Source organism: Zea mays, chromosome 2 (genome assembly GCF_902167145.1).
Source record: "Zea mays cultivar B73 chromosome 2, Zm-B73-REFERENCE-NAM-5.0, whole genome shotgun sequence".
Classification (NCBI taxonomy): Eukaryota; Viridiplantae; Streptophyta; class Magnoliopsida; order Poales; family Poaceae; genus Zea; species Zea mays.
The window spans coordinates 239566463-239582796 of NC_050097.1; the positions used below are offsets into that span (position 1 = coordinate 239566463).

The following is a 16334-nucleotide window of genomic DNA, read 5'->3' on the forward strand; positions in this document are numbered from 1 at the left end:
CCACCGAAAACCGAGCAGTAGTGCGAAAGCGCACGCCGTGCAGCATCTTGCATGGCTGCCTCAGCTGAGTCCCGCTCAGAGATAGAATAGTGCTCTGAGCAGGCCTCTGCACCCTGGAGACTGTTCTCCGGGCAGCGCACCAAGCAAGTTGCCTCCCAGCGGTCCGGGTAGACCCCGCGACTGTGCTGGTAGACCACACAGCGATACTCGACGGACCAAGTATGCCGGTCAAATGCCCGACGTAGCAGGGTGTCGAGCGCATCGTGGAAGTGACACCCGCGAGCAGCGTCGCGAGTGATGGGTCGAGCAACCCATCCTTCCGGCTCAGGGTTAGCAGAGAAGTCGGTGTCGTGGCTCGAGCTGTCGTCGCCACCTCCGTCGTCTGGGTCTCCTCCAGCAGCTACTCCAGAAGCTGGGACGCCCAGTGGTGATGCAGGGGGCGGCTCCAGAGGAAGCACAGGGGAGCAGCTCCTCACAGACTCTATCTCCTGGTGGAGCGAGAAGGAAGAGCTCTGCTGCTCCTGTCGTCGACGTTCCTGCTCCTCACGCAGGCGGTGGTGTAGTCTCTCCAAGTGGCTGGACTGTCCGGCCACGGGACGGCGAAGCGGACGCTCAGCAAGGCGGGAGGGTAAGAAGGGGATGACTGACTTTCGTGCAGTGTGTCTAAGTCGAGCCATCTACAAAAGACATCGCAAGCAAAAGGGTGAGAACAGAATTAATATGACCAGCAAGTAATGAACCACAAGTAAATGAAGGATTAGAATAAAACATGATTTTCAGCAAGGTATTATATATAGTAGAACATAGGTTTGGTCGGTATGACCAACTTTTGAAGGGATATCAAAGTCAAGGCAGGGACAGAGGTCTATAGTCCTTAGAACGACCATTCTACTCTAGGTTAGCGGTCCTACAGTCAGCACGGCTATGATACCACTTATGTCACACCCGGTTTTAGAAGGCAAACCGAATGCGAACCATGTACGTGCCAGGATCAGTTATTCACGTACACAGCAGTTACATAACATGGACATCATCACACAGTGCTCAAAATAGTATTAAAAGGGGAAATAATAGTCGATTACATCATACGTCTGAGACGTCCATATAGTTCTTACAATAAATCAAAGTGCGGAAAAGAAACGTAGATAAACGCGGCCTTCACAGGCAGCCGACTGGGGGTTGCCGCTAACCCACACCTAGAACTCGTCGTAGTCTTGGAACTCCTGGAAGTCTCCTTCCACAGCTTCATCTTCTCCTGAGCAGTGGTTGCAATGCTGACAACCTGGGGGGGGTTTGGTGTGTAGAGCAAGGGTGAGTACACATCAACATACTCAGCAAGTATCCTGTTTGGCTGTAGTGGACTAGCTTTATGTGGGGATCAGTCAAGCAGTTGCTTTTAGTTGGTCAGGTTATTACTTACTAGTAGAAAGCCAGGTTTTAACATTAACCCAAGTTATTAACCCAATGTATCCTTTCCAAACGGAAAGAATACCACTTACCAATACCATAATCATAACCAGAACCATCAATCTCATTGCCACCTGTACCAAAATATCTCTGATCAAGTATCACTAATCTCTGGAGCTCCCTTGGCCGCTCATAACCGTGAGCACGGCTGATATATCAGTTTCATAACACTCTGCAGAGGTTGTGCACTTTACCCACAAGCCGTGATTCCCTCTTGCCTCGGGCCGATCAAACCCTTAAACACTACCAAGGTGAATAGGCAGGGTTTCACTACGTAGCCTTTACAAAGATTCCCCGGGGCTGTAGCCACCCGTTAGGTTTCCTAAATGCACCGCACTCCTCCCCAAGGGGCGAACCCAAACTTGGCAGAGCGAGCCGCATACACCGAGCCCCATTGACGGCACGACGGCTAAGTGAACTACATCCCGGATCCTCTAATTATTCAGCTAAGGGCACCCCATTCCACCCTCATGGTTGCACTGTTTTCCCGGGCGGTCATCCATAGAACAGGTCCTTACGGAGAGGCACTCGAGAAACCGCTCGAGTCCCCTTGAAAACCACAAGTATAATCATAAAGAAGAACGGGAAAACAGCGTATCATAGATAATCACATCATGTTCATTGATTAGAGTTGAGCAATAGCATCAGACTAAGTAGTAATAATCCGACCCAAATAGGTAAACAAGGACATGGATAACAAAAGCTAGTCAATCCTTAGGTATAAATGTGTAATGCGGGAGGTGAATTAAAGAATGAATAGGACAGAGATAGGTCAAAGGACACTTGCCTCCACCAACCGACTGCTGCTCAGGGGCTTCTCCTGCGAATTCCTCGGGCTCTTCGACCGGATCGTTCTCTATGCGAGCGCAAACATACATACATCCATCCACATATTTAATACAAAAGAACAGTACACCATACAAGATAACAAATAAAGTGAATATGCACCAAGTATGACATTCGATAACGCATTTGTTATGGTTAGAAAGAAACGGGAAAGGTCTCGCAGGGGGTTAAATCTTATGCACTAATGACACAATTGGTTTTTAACAAAATAATTCTGTTATATATATTTATATATACTGATGGAAACCTAATCACTTTTAGTTGATCAACATTGCACAGGGTAAACAATTAACTACGTGAATCAATAACATAACGGAATTTTAAATTAAACTTCCTATTTTCCCATAGCATGAACAGTGATTAGCCTACTTAAAATACAGTAATTATGATCACAGAAAGTAAATAAAATAAAATAAAAAAAATAAAAAAAACAGAGGGGGGGGGCGGTTGAACCGGCCCTAGGGGCGGTTGAACCGGCCCTAGGCGGGGCGCGCAGGGGCGGCCGAGCCGGGGCGGCTGAGCCGGCGGCGGGCGGCCGGGCTGGCGAGGGCGGGCGGCGCAGGGGGCGGCCGAGCCGGCCGAGCAGGGGGGCGGGGCGGCCGAGCCGCTGGGCGCGCAGGGGCGCGGGGCAGGGCGCGGGGCGGCCGAGCGGCCGAGCCGGGGGCGCGCTGGGGGGCCGGGGGCGCGGCCAAGGGGCCGAGCGGGCGAGGGGAAGGGGAGGGAGGAGAGGGAGGAGGGGGAGGGGGCTCACCGGCGGGGATCGACGGCGAGGGGCGGCCGGCGGCAGGGGGCGGCGCGGCGGCCTAGGGTAGGGGCGGCGCTAGGGCAGGGGGCGGGTAGGGGCGGCGGCTAGGGAGAGAATGAGAGAGGGAAAAAATGAGAGGGAGAGGGAGAGGGTTTGGGGAAAAAGGGGAGGTGGGGGCGGCATGGGCCTATTGGGCCCAAGGGGGGGGCGCCAGGGGCGGCTGGGCCGGCCGGGGTCGGCCCACGGCGCGGGAGAGAGAGAAAAAGAGGAGAGAAAAAGAGAGAGAAAGAAAGATAAAAGATTTTCCGCTTGTTCTCGAAATCCGATCTTTTAGATGAATGCGATTGCACTTTCAAACAACCAAAAATGCAAGGGCGGCATGGTGCATCAAACAACATAAGGTATTTAGGGTTTTTCCTACACGGGAGATCCAAACCGAATCCCGCTTAGAACTTTGGAAAAGGTCAAGGTTTAGCGAAGGGAAAAAGAAAAGGGAAAGGTAACGCCCGAATTTTGGCGAGTAAAGAAAAGAAAAAATTCAACTGCAAAATTCGGGGCGTTACAAGTTTGGACTTTGGTACCCCAAGGGATCCACTTTTGATTTAATAGGTTATTCAGATGCTGATTGGGCAGGGTGTAAATTGATAGAAAGAGCACATCAGGGACTTGTCAGTTCTTGGGAAGATCACTGGTGTCTTGGGCTTCAAAGAAACAAAATTCAGTAGCTCTTTCTACCGCCGAAGCCGAGTACATTGCCGCAGGCCATTGTTGCGCGCAATTGCTTTGGATGAGGCAAACCCTTAGGGATTATGGTTACAAATTAACCAAAGTCCCTCTCCCATGTGATAATGAGAGTGCTATCCGCATGGCGGATAATCCCGTTGAGTACAACCGCACTAAGCACATAGTCATTCGGTACCACTTTTTAAGGGATCACCAACAAAGGGGGGATATCGAGATTACATATGTTAGCACCAAAGAACAATTAGCCGATATCTTTACCAAGCCATTAGATGAGAAAACCTTTACCAAACTTAGGCATGAGCTAAACATCCTTGATTCTAGAAATTTTGATTGATACTTTGCACACATAGCTCATTTATATACCTTTGATCATCTCTTTCATTTGCTATGACTAATGTGATTTTCAAGTGTATTTCATGCTAAGTCATAGATTGAAAGGGAAATGGAGTCCTCGGTGAAGACAAGCCTTCCACTCCACTCCATCGTATTATTTATCCTTCGCCGTCACTTCGCACCGCTCTCCAATTTGGTATAATCCTCACTCATATATTATTTACCAAAGGGGAAGAGAGTTTGAAGAAGGGCTCATATTTCACTCACAAAGTATCCGTTTTTGGCGATTCATGCCAAAGGGGGAGAAAATATTAGCCCAAAGCAAAATGACCGCACCACCACCAATTTCAAAAATGTTTAAATGCAGTGTATTAAAGAAGTTTTTCAATTGGTATCTTATTTTTGGATATAATTTCAAATTGGTATGACCTCTTTCAAAATTTATATCTAAAACCCTCTTGAACACTAAGAGGAGAATTTCATTGAGGGGGAGTTTTGTTTAGTCAAAAGAAAAGCATTTGAAACAGGGGGAGAAAATTTCAAATCTTGAAAATGCTTCTCGAAATCTTATTCATATACCTTTGACTATTTGCAAAAAGACTTTGAAAAAGAATTTCCAAAACATTTGCAAAAATAAAACAAGTGGTGCAAGAATGGTCCAAAATGTTAAAATAAAGAAAGCAATCCATGCATATCTTATGAAAATGTAAATTGGTTTAATTCCAAGTAACCTTTGCACTTACCTTATGCAAACTAGTTCAATTCTGCACTTATATATTTGCTTTGGTTTGTGTTGGCATCAATCACCAAAAAGGGAGAGATTGAAAGGGAAATAGGGTCAAACCTTTTCCTAGATGATTTTAGTGGTTGAATTGCCCAACACAAATAATTGGACTAACTAGCTTGCTCTAGATTATAAGTTCTACAGGTGCCAAAGGTTCAACACAAACCAATAAAAAGTCCAAGAAAGGGTTCAAATAAAAAAGAGCAAAAGAAACCGAAGGCAGCCCTGGTCTGGCGCACCGGACTGTCCGGTGTGCCACCGGACAGTGTCCGATGCACCAGGGTGAATCCACTCGAACTGCTCAGCTTCGGGTTTCTGGAAATGGCTCTCCGCTATAAGTCACCGGACTGTCCGGTGTAGCACCAGACTGTCTGGTGTGCCAAGCGGAGTAACGGCTACAGTGCCAACGGTCGTCTGCAAAAGTGAACAGTGAAGCTACAGTGCGCTGACAGCGCGCGCAGAGTCAGAGCAGGCGCCAGAAGGCGCACCGGACAGTGGACAGTGACTGTCTGGTGCACCACCAGACTGTTCGGTGGCCCCACTTGTCAGAGCTCCAACGGTCGAACCCTAACAGTTGGGTGACGTGGCTGGCGCACCGGACAGTGTCCGATGGCGCACCGGACTATCCGGTGCGTTCGTCGACAGACAGCCTCCCCAACGGCCACTTTGGTGGTTGGGGCTAAAAATACCCCCAACCACCACACTTCAAGGCATCCAAGTTTTTCAGCCAACACATTCAATACAAGAGCTAGTGCATTCAATACAAGACACAATTAGATTGAATCAAAGCCTCTCCAAGTCCCAATTCCACTTAAAGCAATTAGTGACTAGAAGAGAGAGTTTTGTCCGTGTTCTTTGAGCTCTTGCGCTTGGATTGCTTTTCTTCTTCCCCATTTCTTGTTCTCAAGATCTTTGTAATCAAAGCAAGAGACACCAATTGTGTGGTGGTCCTTGTGGGGACTAAGTGTCCCAATTGATTGAGGAGAAAAGCTCACTCGGTCTAAGTGATCGTTTGAGAGAGGGAAAGGGTTGAAAGAGACCCGGTCTTTGTGACCACCTCAACGGGGAGTAGGTTTGCAAGAACCGAACCTCGGTAAAACAAATCACCGTGTCACACTTGTCATTTGCTTGTAATTTGTTTCCCCCCTCTCTTTCGGACTCGCTTTTATTTCTAACGCTAACCCCGGCTTGTAGTTGTGCTTAAAGTTTATAGATTTCAGATTTGCCTATTCACCCCCCCTCTAGGTGACTTTCAGTAAAACAAGCATAAACAAAGTCATGAAGGAAGAGATTCATTGAAAAACTAAGCCACAGAACTGCACATGTTAAAAACAATGCATTAATAAGATATCTATCAATCAGTTATTCACCAAATACAACAATTCATGAACTATTAAGTCAACCTATTTGTAACACCCTGATTTTGGGGGTATAAAATTTCTTTCTAATTATCGCCCAAAATCAGGTGTTACTCTTCCTTTTCTCACTCTAGGGACTCTCCCTCTAGATTCTTTCTCCCTTTTAAGTAGAATTAGCTTAAGTTAGAGAGATTTAATTATTTATTTTGCTAAAACATTTTGGGTCATGACATGTTGCATCAAGCTGAGCTTAAATATTCTTTGAATTGTTACACTTGTTTGAATTAGTTTGAATTTGAAACCTAATTTGAATTTGGAATTGAAAACCCTATAGAAAAAGAAATAGAAAAAGGAATTAGAAAATCCAGGGAAAAAGAAAAAACCCATTTCGGCCCAAACCAGCCCACCAGGCCCAGTCCCGCGCGTGCCTGCCGCCCCTGACAGGCGGACCCCGCCTGTCGGCGCCAGTCTCTCGCGCGCGCCCTCTTTCTCTCGCTCACTGCCCAGTGGGGCCGATCTGTCGGCGCCGGTTTCCTTCGCCCGCGCGCTCCCTCTCTCTCTGTCTCGCGGACCCGGATCGCCAGTCGTCGAGTCGTTGCCTCGAGCGTCCCTCTTTTCTCCCTCTCCATCATGGGCCAACCCTGTCAGTTCTGCCTTCTCCGCGCGTCACCGTGGACCGGCGCATGCTCACTCGCGCATGTCGTCTGGTTTCTCTGCCACGACGCCTGCCCACGCGCCCAACTCTCTTCTTATAGCCCCGCCGGTGCCCCGCACACACCCCTCACCTCATTTCGCATACCCTCACCCTCTCTCGCGCTCTGCCCTCGCCGCCAGCCACCGCCGGAGACCCGCGCCCGCGTTCCCGACCATCCAGCTCGCTGGAGTCCACGCCAAGCCTCCCCGAGCTCCGCCCAAGGTGAGACACCCGTCCCCGTGCCCAATTTCCCTTATTGCGCCCTGTGTTCGTCCAATTTCGCCTTCGCCGGTGCTCGACCGCGGCGGTCCACCGCGCTCGCGCGGTGGCCGGCCGATTTAGCCCGGTCTAGTTCCCCGGTGTTAGTCCCTAAGGTGCATCTGCCTCTGCTGAAGTTAGCTCAAGCCTTAGCGCGCCTTAAGTCCCTTCCCCGTGGTCAGAATGGCTCACTGGAGTTTCTCTGGCCCGCCCGAGGCCACCTCACCGCCGCTCTCCCCTCTCTGCCCGTGGATTCATGGCCTCTTCCCCGCCATCGAGTTCGCTGTGGCGCCCTCTTCCCCTCTGCCCAACTCCGGCGACCCCGGAGCCATCCTAGCTCGCGCCAGCCTCAGCTCCGGCGACCTCACCGCCGTGGAGAGGAGCGACGCCGCCCGTAGCCGTCTGTTTTTTCCCCGGTCTGATTTCCCTCCGTCCGATTCAGATCGAACGGCCCGGACCGCGGGATATCGTTTCACGCACGCCTGACGCTCTGTCCAACCTGTCAGTGCCATTCACAGCCACTCATAATTCCCAGTCGGATTTCCTCCGTTCGATCTTGATCGAACGGCTCGGACCCGCTCGAACCCCCCTCGGACCCGTTCGGACCCCCACCGTCCGATCTTGATCAAACGGCTCGGACCCCCTCGGACCCCTGTAGCCGCCTGTCAGCGCCCCAGTCCTCTGGCACTGGACCCGCTCGGTCAGCGCGCACTTCCCCTCTATCACTGACACTCCCTGGCCCGCCTGTCAGCGCTCGCCCGCAGATCTAATCTCGGCCGTCGGTTTCTGATCCAACAGTTAGATTCACCTGATACCCCTTCGCGCGGTAGTTTTCTTAAAGAGACCCTCGGTTTACTAGAAATCAACCCGTCGTCCCTGGTTTTCGCGCGCAAGCCCCTGTAATCTTGCAGATTTAGCCCTGGACTTTCAAATATTCCCAGAATTAGACCTAATTCCATATTTTGAATTCCCAAACTTGTTTATTTCATATCTTTTGCATATGAACTCAAAATTTAGTGATTCACATTGCAAAATGTTCATAGAATTATTCTCTGTTTAAATAAAATGGTTTCACTTACTGTCTGCACATTCTAATTTTTATGATTGAATATGAACTAATATAGATGTAGTTTTATTTATTTAATAAAATAAATAAAAGGAGAACCCTAGAGATTTAATCATGTTTAAACTCGTGAGATTAATGATAGGTTCATCTCTGTCCTAAATTATAGGTCACAATAAAATAAATTGATATATGTTTATATACTTGTAGGTAACACTTAGGGAAATAATAATCTATTCTCAAATAAAGTTAATGTATGCCATAGTTTATGTTATACTTTGAATTCACTATCCTTTATGTAGTATTATGTCTTTTTAAGATGTGTTCCAATGTTTGTACACGTTTGGTGTGATGTTCATTTGTACTTTCCAAATGTATTGAATGCATGCTCGCTTTATTTAGACAACGAGCAGTCTGAGGTTCCTGAGTGTGTTGTTGGAGACCTCCCTGAGCAACAACCTGGTGAAGGCAAGTGTCCTCTGACCCATTATGCCCTACATACTTTATGATTCACTGTCCTGCATAACTTTATGAAATCTAAGGATTGACTAGTCCGTATTCACTTGTCCTTGTTTACCTTTTGGGTTACCATGGTTAGCATGTTGCTATTTCCTTAACTTAATCAATGAACATGATGTGAACCTTTATGATACGATACTGTTATCCTGTTTATGTGGATGATTTTGTGATACCTTAGGGGGCTCAGGCCTTTTTCCTGAGTACCTCTCCGTAAGGACCTGTTCGTGGAGTGACCACCCGGGATAACAGTACAACCATGAGGGTGGAATGGGACGTCCTTAGCTGATTAATTAGATGAACTTGGGGGTGTAGTTGGCTTTGCCAGAGGGCCGTCAATGGGGGTCGGGGCGTAGTGCTCGCTCTGCCAAGGTTGGGGTGCAGAGGTTCATTCGATTTGGTTTTTGTTAGTCATCCACCTTGGGGAGGTGTACTGCGTTTCTATGACTGGCGAAACCTAACGAGCAGCTATGCACCAGGGGAGTCTTTGTAAAGGCTACGTAGTGAGACACTGCTAAGTCACCTTGGTAGTGATCAATGAAGAGTCATGATCTCCGGGCAGAATGGGAATCACGACTTGTGGGTAAAGTGTACAACCTCTGCAGAGTGTTAAAAACTGGTATATCAGCCGAGCTCACGGTTAAGAGCAGCCTTGGGATCCTTTTTGATTAGAAGAACTTTGGATACTTTTATGATGATGATTAACAATGATGCTATAAAATCTGATCTTTGGTATTTCCTCATTTGAGGAAGTACTTTTGGGTAATAACTGGGTTTATTACTAAAAGTTGGCTCTACCAATAATAATAAATACTTGACTAACTTAAAAGCAACTGCTTGCCCTCAACTCCATATATAGCTAGTCCACTTTAGCCAAACGGGACATTTGCTGAGTACGTTGATGTGTACTCACCCTTGCTTTACACACCACCCCCACCCCCAGGTTGTCCCCATTGTACCAAATGCTCAGGAGGTGATGCTGGCAACATAGATGACTTTGAGGAGTTCCAGGAATACGACGAGTTTTAGTTTATCTTAGTGGCAAACCCCCAGTCAGCTGCCCATGTAGGCTTAGCATCTACGTTTCATATTTCTGCACTTTGATGATTATGTTGAACAATGGTTATGTATTAGACTCTATGGATGTCTTGGACATCTTGATGTAATAAAGTATCTTTCCGCTATTTATTTCGAGCATTGTGTGATGATGTCCAATTATGTAATCGCTGTGTACATGAGTTTCTGATCCTGGCACGTACATGGTTCGCATTCGGTTTGCCTTCCAAAACCGGGTGTGACACTATTCTAAGGGCAAACAACAATTAAACCTTAAATTGAATGAATATACCTTAGTCGCATCCTCGTTAGCGACATGCACCTTCTTCTTCCTACCGATGTCCACTCCATAGTGAGTAAGGTACCACTGCTTGAATGGAGCAGCATCAACTTGTACAATGGCGCTCTTCACAAGAGTCTGAGTCCTCACAAGCTCATTGTTTGATGCATTATAGACCACATCCAGGATGCGAGTCTTGCGAGTAAGAGCCTCACTTCCCCACGAGTAGTTACATGTATCCAATCGGAGAGCCCTCCACTTCACGTTGCCTCCACGGACACAAACCCTCCTCACTGTCTTATTGCTAGATAGTTTGGTGTTAGCAGGATGGCGGCCAAGCTCATACCTTCAAGATAAATGAGAATCTTAAATTAATTTCTGAAACTCATAATAATCAAACAACAAGGTTAACACAATATACAACAGCTATTAGCTTGCAGTTGTACTATGAACTGACTGAACTATTTACATTCACATTAACAAAACTTAGTGTCCAAACTTTATTTTTATATAAAAGAGACTCCTGTTATGCAAACAATTTTGCCTCAACATCATAGAAATCACAACTGCACTGCACGAATAGCTAGTAGTAACACAAAATAAAGATTCCAAATTAAAACCTCAAACGGAAAGATACAAAATTTCACCACAGTGACCCTTCTAATTTTCCGGTCACTCTACTCCGCCTCCTCGTCAGCCTGCGGTGCCGCTGGTATGGTTGGGTCTCGACGGAAAGAAGAGAGCGAAATCATGGGACGACGGCGGCGACGGCGAGCTAGGGTTTATTAAGGGGTGGGCTCATTTGACGGTTATCAAGGGTTTATTAAGAGAGTGCATAATGGTTTTCCCCTATGCCATATGAACATAGGAATTTACTGAAGGATGCAACTATTTTTGTAGTTATACTTAGTTGCATCCACTAGAGGACAATGTCTATTAACAGTACAAGTTGATTGATGTTTAGAGGAATTTAATAACTGATGCAACTGTTTTTGCAGCTATACTTGGCTGCTTCCACTATAGGACAATGTAACTAATGTTTAGAAGGTGACAAAATGTGAGATCCATGAGGCACAACAAATACTTTTCACATATTGCATCTAAATGTAAGCTAACATACTTTTACAGAAGCTTTCTAATGCTAATCCAATAATCACACCTCAAGTGTGAAATGCCAGAAATACTAAGTGAACCAACCAATATATGGCACATAAATATCATAACACACATGTGTGGGACTAAGGCAGATGATAAAGTTATATAATGCAAAAAACACTAACTTCAATACTGACTTAGAACAAAAGAAACATGACACTAACGAAAGAATGATGTGGCATACATAATTACATACAATTTAGTGTTGGTTCAGAAGTGCATAATTTGTAGTAAATGAAATGTGGCCTGGAGAGCTATCAAATTTGTAGCTCTTCTATATTTGGACAAGAATCTAGTTCTATTCTCTCACTGCTGCAGAAAATATTGTCCAAGATTCTAAATCAATGATGGATAAATGAGAAGATGGCAAAGAAATAAATGCATGATATTTGCTAACCTATTTTATTTACATGGCCATATCTTTATATCTGGCAATGTCATAGAATTATTATTTATTGACAAAAGATAACAGTTAGGTATATAAAGAGTAAATCTCCTTTAGATTGAAGGTCTCCTAGTTCTGGTTAGATGGTTAAAAAATGGATACCTTGTTTCCCTTTTCTTCTACGTCCCTCTACTCTGCAAGAACTGTCCCACAAATGAGCTTCATATTTCCCACTCCATCTGTGCCTGCACAAATTGATGACTTTGGCAAATTGACCCAGTATGCTTAGCAGACAATGTGTATTTAGTTAAGATACCAAAGTGATAAATCAATTGAATTGTTTGTCTCCCCTTAGCAACTACTACAAATTACAGGGACACGCCACTCACCTAGTCACACCATGGAAACTTGACGATCGGGAGCCAACAGGTCGCACCGTAGAAGTGGCGGTAGAAGCACCTACATCACCCTTCGCTTCACTGTACCCTGCAACTGTCCCAGGATTAATACGGTCGACAATGTCATCTGCAGGCTCGTCCTTCTTGACAATGGTGAGCACTTGAACTCTCTCATCCTCGTCGCCGCAGTATTCATTTCCAACCAAAGTAACTAAAGCAGCCCTCTTGCCAGGGTTCTCATAATTTGCGCAGCCTTCAACTTCACTTCCATAGTCGACCTGCTCACACTTGGGTAACTTCTCCTGTCGATCGCCACTGGATTGCCCTGCCTTTCCTGTGCTTTGCATCCTTAGTTCCTGGCACTGCTGCACCGTGCGTCTCACAGTTTCCCTGGGTGCTCATCACCTCTACAACAACTGCTGGCACTCTATTCAGATTGATAGAGTGGCTCCTCTCGATCTTGCCCTCATCCCCTAGTTCTCCCACAGCCTTATCCTCTTCCGTTTGCTTACCCAGATTACCTCAGAAGTCCGATTCCTCCATCAGACACAGGAGACAAAAAAAATTCCCAGAACCCTAACTATCTCTTCGCCAACTGTCCACAAACTCTACAAGAGAGGGGATGGACAAACATTAGTATAATAAAAACACATAGTTAGATCCATCCAAAGAAGGAATAACAAACCACAAAGTCGCCTATAATCCATCCATCCAGCATCCAGACTCGGAGAAACCGAGGAACTAGTACATCGAGCCGTCGCCCGCAGTGATTGAGAGGTAAGCCTGCTGACGACGATTGAACCCTAGTAGCGTGTGGGTACTTCAGGCGCACCCGAAAGGCAACGAAACAGGAAATTTCACGTGGCAATCAGTCAGTGACTACAAATTTTTTGTCCACTCTACTCCGCCTCCTCGTTAGCCTGTGGTACCGCTGGTATGGTTGGGTCTCGACGGGAAGAAGAGAGCGAAATCGACGTCGCGGTGGGGGCGGATCGGCGTCACGACAACCTTCCATGCGACGTCGTGGGGAGGAGGTGTGCGTTGATGGCGACCTCGGATCCCCGGATCGGCGTTGATGGTGGGGAGCAGAGATCGAGGAAGGTGGGGGGATCCGCGACACGTTGATGGCGGATCGAGGGGGCAGTGGGTGGGGCGGCCTCGGATCCCCGGATCTACGTTGATGGTGGATCGACGTCGCGTTGATGGTGGGGAGCAGAGGGGCGGTGGGTGGGGCGGATCGGCGTCGCGTTGATGGCGGATCGGCAGAACCGTGCACCAAAATAATATGTGGACGTCTACAGTAATGCCTTAAGAAGTAGTAGATATTCGGTTGTGCAGGGATTGAGGGTGATTGAAGAAGAATTTAATCATCTTCTATTAAAAATTGAATAGAAGGGAATTAAATTCACATCAATCTCCTCAAGTCACTGAGCAACCAAACAAGCTCTAATAAGAAACCCATAAGCACATCTTTTCAATCATATTTTTACTTCCCACAATATCTCTTAAAGCTTTGTATCTGTTCTTGATCTGGATTTTATGCTCATACTATAAATTAAAATAACCTGTGCTCAGTAATGGTACGAGTAAAGATACCAAAATTTAAACAAATGGCGCGGTATAGGTAAAGAATCCATGTCAGCTATAAAAAACTGGCTAGGCTTGCAGGATGCGACAGGCACCACGATATCCAGCCCATAATGAGCCCGGTAGAGTTAGACTCAAGGACAAACATATATCTAGGCCAGCCCACTAATAAACCGGACGAATACTGTTCCACGGGCTCACCACCGTGCGCAGCTATATATAAGCTGAGATTCCGACGCGCACCTCCTTCTAAACCCTACCCGACTCCGCCGCCGCTCCGCCGCCGCTCCGCCTCAGCGCATCGCCCTCCGCCACAGCGTACCGCGACCTCATCGATCACCTTCAACTTTCAATCATGGTGAGTTCCCCGCCAAAACTGTACCCACCTCCAAGATCCTGGGCGTCCCTATGACTCGCACATGGACTAATTTGTGTTGCGCAGGCGGACGTCGATGTCGAACCGGAGGTTGCCGCCGGCGCTCCCAAGAAGAGGACGTTCCGCAAGTACAGCTACCGCGGCGTCGACCTAGATGCGCTTCTCGACATGTCCACGGACGACCTCGTCCAGCTCTTCCCCGCGCGCGCCAGGAGAAGGTACCTTTCGTGCCGCGACTCGTTTGTTTCCGTAGTATTTTTGTTTGCTGAGTTTGTTTTGGTAGGTTCCAGAGGGGTCTGAAGAGGAAGCCCATGGCACTCATCAAGAAGCTGCGCAAGGCGGTCAGTTTCCAACCGCTTAGTTTTCATTACCACTTTTTGTTAGCGTGCCCCGATCAAGATAATTGCGTGGATCTGTTATGGTGCCATTATTAACGATGCTTATTAGATTCTTTTTTTTCTATTCTTATGTCTTTCGTGTTCAGCTAGAAGAATTCGAGAAAACCGAAATGTGTCTTCTCGAATGAGTTTGATGCATCTTCTCTTAATTTTACCCATACGATATGAGGTGTGATCTTGGTGTCAAAATTTTGAGCAAATCTCAGTGCCTATTGTTGTATAGTGTAAATATCGTCTTGAAATGATATGCTATTAATCAACCAGAAGGCTGGTTACTTGAATGCTTGGCAAGGTTGCTATTATTGAGTGTTGCAATTACAAATGTCGTGGCAATGTTGCTAGTATTGAGTGTGTAGCAATTACAAATGTTGAATCTTGTTATCTATGTCTAGAAGCAGAAGTTGCTGTATTTTGTAGAGCTTCTATATCATTTGTTCTCTCTTTTCTCTAGACAAATAAGCTTTTGGTTTAGAAGGTGCAAGTAAATATACTTTTGAAATTGCTTCTGAATGGTGCATACTTTTTCGTTTTCGTATTTATGTAGTCTGCTGTTTTGTGACCTGCCTTTGTTTCAATCAGACTATTGTTGTGTCTGCCTAATACTATTGGGATATTGATAAATCAATTTTTCTATCCTGAATGTACAGTATGCTAGCTGTAGTGCCTTCTGTTCTGTGCCAGGTAGATGCGGTCAATGCAAGATTGTGTTTACCAGTCATCATCTGTGGAAGTTTGTTTACCTATACTTGTTACACAATTTCCTCACGAGCTATATCCCACTGTCCTCAACAGAAAAAGGATGCTCCTGCTGGTGAGAAGCCAGAGCCAGTCAAGACACATCTCCGTAACATGATCATTGTCCCTGAGATGATTGGGAGCATTGTTGGGGTCTACAACGGCAAGACATTCAACCAGGTTGAGATCAAGCCTGAGATGATCGGCCACTACCTTGCTGAGTTCTCCATCTCCTATAAGCCGGTCAAGCATGGCAGGCCCGGTATCGGTGCCACCCACTCCTCGCGGTTTATTCCTCTGAAATGAGCTGTTACCCGTCTCTGTAGTCTCCCAAGAGTCCGTTGGCAATGTCCATTCAGCTTTTCTACTTGTTTTGAACAAGTTAAATGCCCAAGACATTTTGTTTTGTTCCATTCCAGCTCAAGAATTCAAAGCTAAGCATTGCACATTTATGCTGTTTTGTTGGAGGTATTTGAGTTAATCATACCTAAGCTGAGTTGCAACGTTCTTGTTTTTTTCCTTGATTTTGGATTGTTTATTCCTGAAAGTTTAAAGAACATCCTTACAATTTTGTGGTGCCGCGTGTGGCTTTGAAATATGACGGTGCCAATTTATTGGGTGGCCCCGTTAACATTGTATCTTGACCAGATGTAGCCTTGTTGGCAAGCACTTGACACTGACCCTTAGTTGCCTCTCCTAGTGATGGATAGCTGCTGGTAATTTGTAGCACCAACATTTCAAGTTTTGTTTGGTTGTGAGCAATGAAAAAGCTGCTCGGAGCTAATATCGTTCGTATTTAATTCGATTACATCCATATGCTTATTAGGTTCTTGTCGTTTTTATTCTAGAGCAAAGCGTATATGTTGGCTCCCAAAAATAAAAACTCTTAAAAGCTTGTGATGTTGCATAACTTTAAAATGTACCTTGAGTAAGGCCAGCTTAAAGTTCATTTCATCTTCTCCTATTCAAATAGATTAAGCTCCATGAGCTATGGCTTCCAAAAAACTGAAACTTGGTGCCGCTTTTACGAAATTTTTGAAACTCCTCGAATGGTGCTTTTAAAAATGATATTTTCATATCTTTTCATGAAGTTGTACAAAAAAATACCCACTATGTATATTGCCATTGTTACATGAGAGACTGATTCATGTCTTTT

General features: G+C 46.2%; 1 protein-coding gene and 1 pseudogene across 1 annotated transcript; one reads left to right on the forward strand and one right to left on the reverse strand.

The window, feature by feature from the left end:
* Positions 1-11792: 11792 nt before the first annotated feature.
* Positions 11793-12625, reverse strand: LOC103648251 (uncharacterized; annotated as a pseudogene).
* Positions 12626-13918: 1293 nt separating this feature from the next.
* Positions 13919-15746, forward strand: LOC100216869 (40S ribosomal protein S15-4). Its single transcript, NM_001353436.1, has 4 exons — positions 13919-14027; positions 14112-14263; positions 14329-14386; positions 15236-15746. The coding sequence occupies exons 1-4, from the start codon at positions 14025-14027 to the stop codon at positions 15482-15484; spliced, it is 462 nt and encodes a 153-aa protein (NP_001340365.1). The 5' UTR covers positions 13919-14024; the 3' UTR covers positions 15485-15746.
* Positions 15747-16334: the final 588 nt, after the last annotated feature.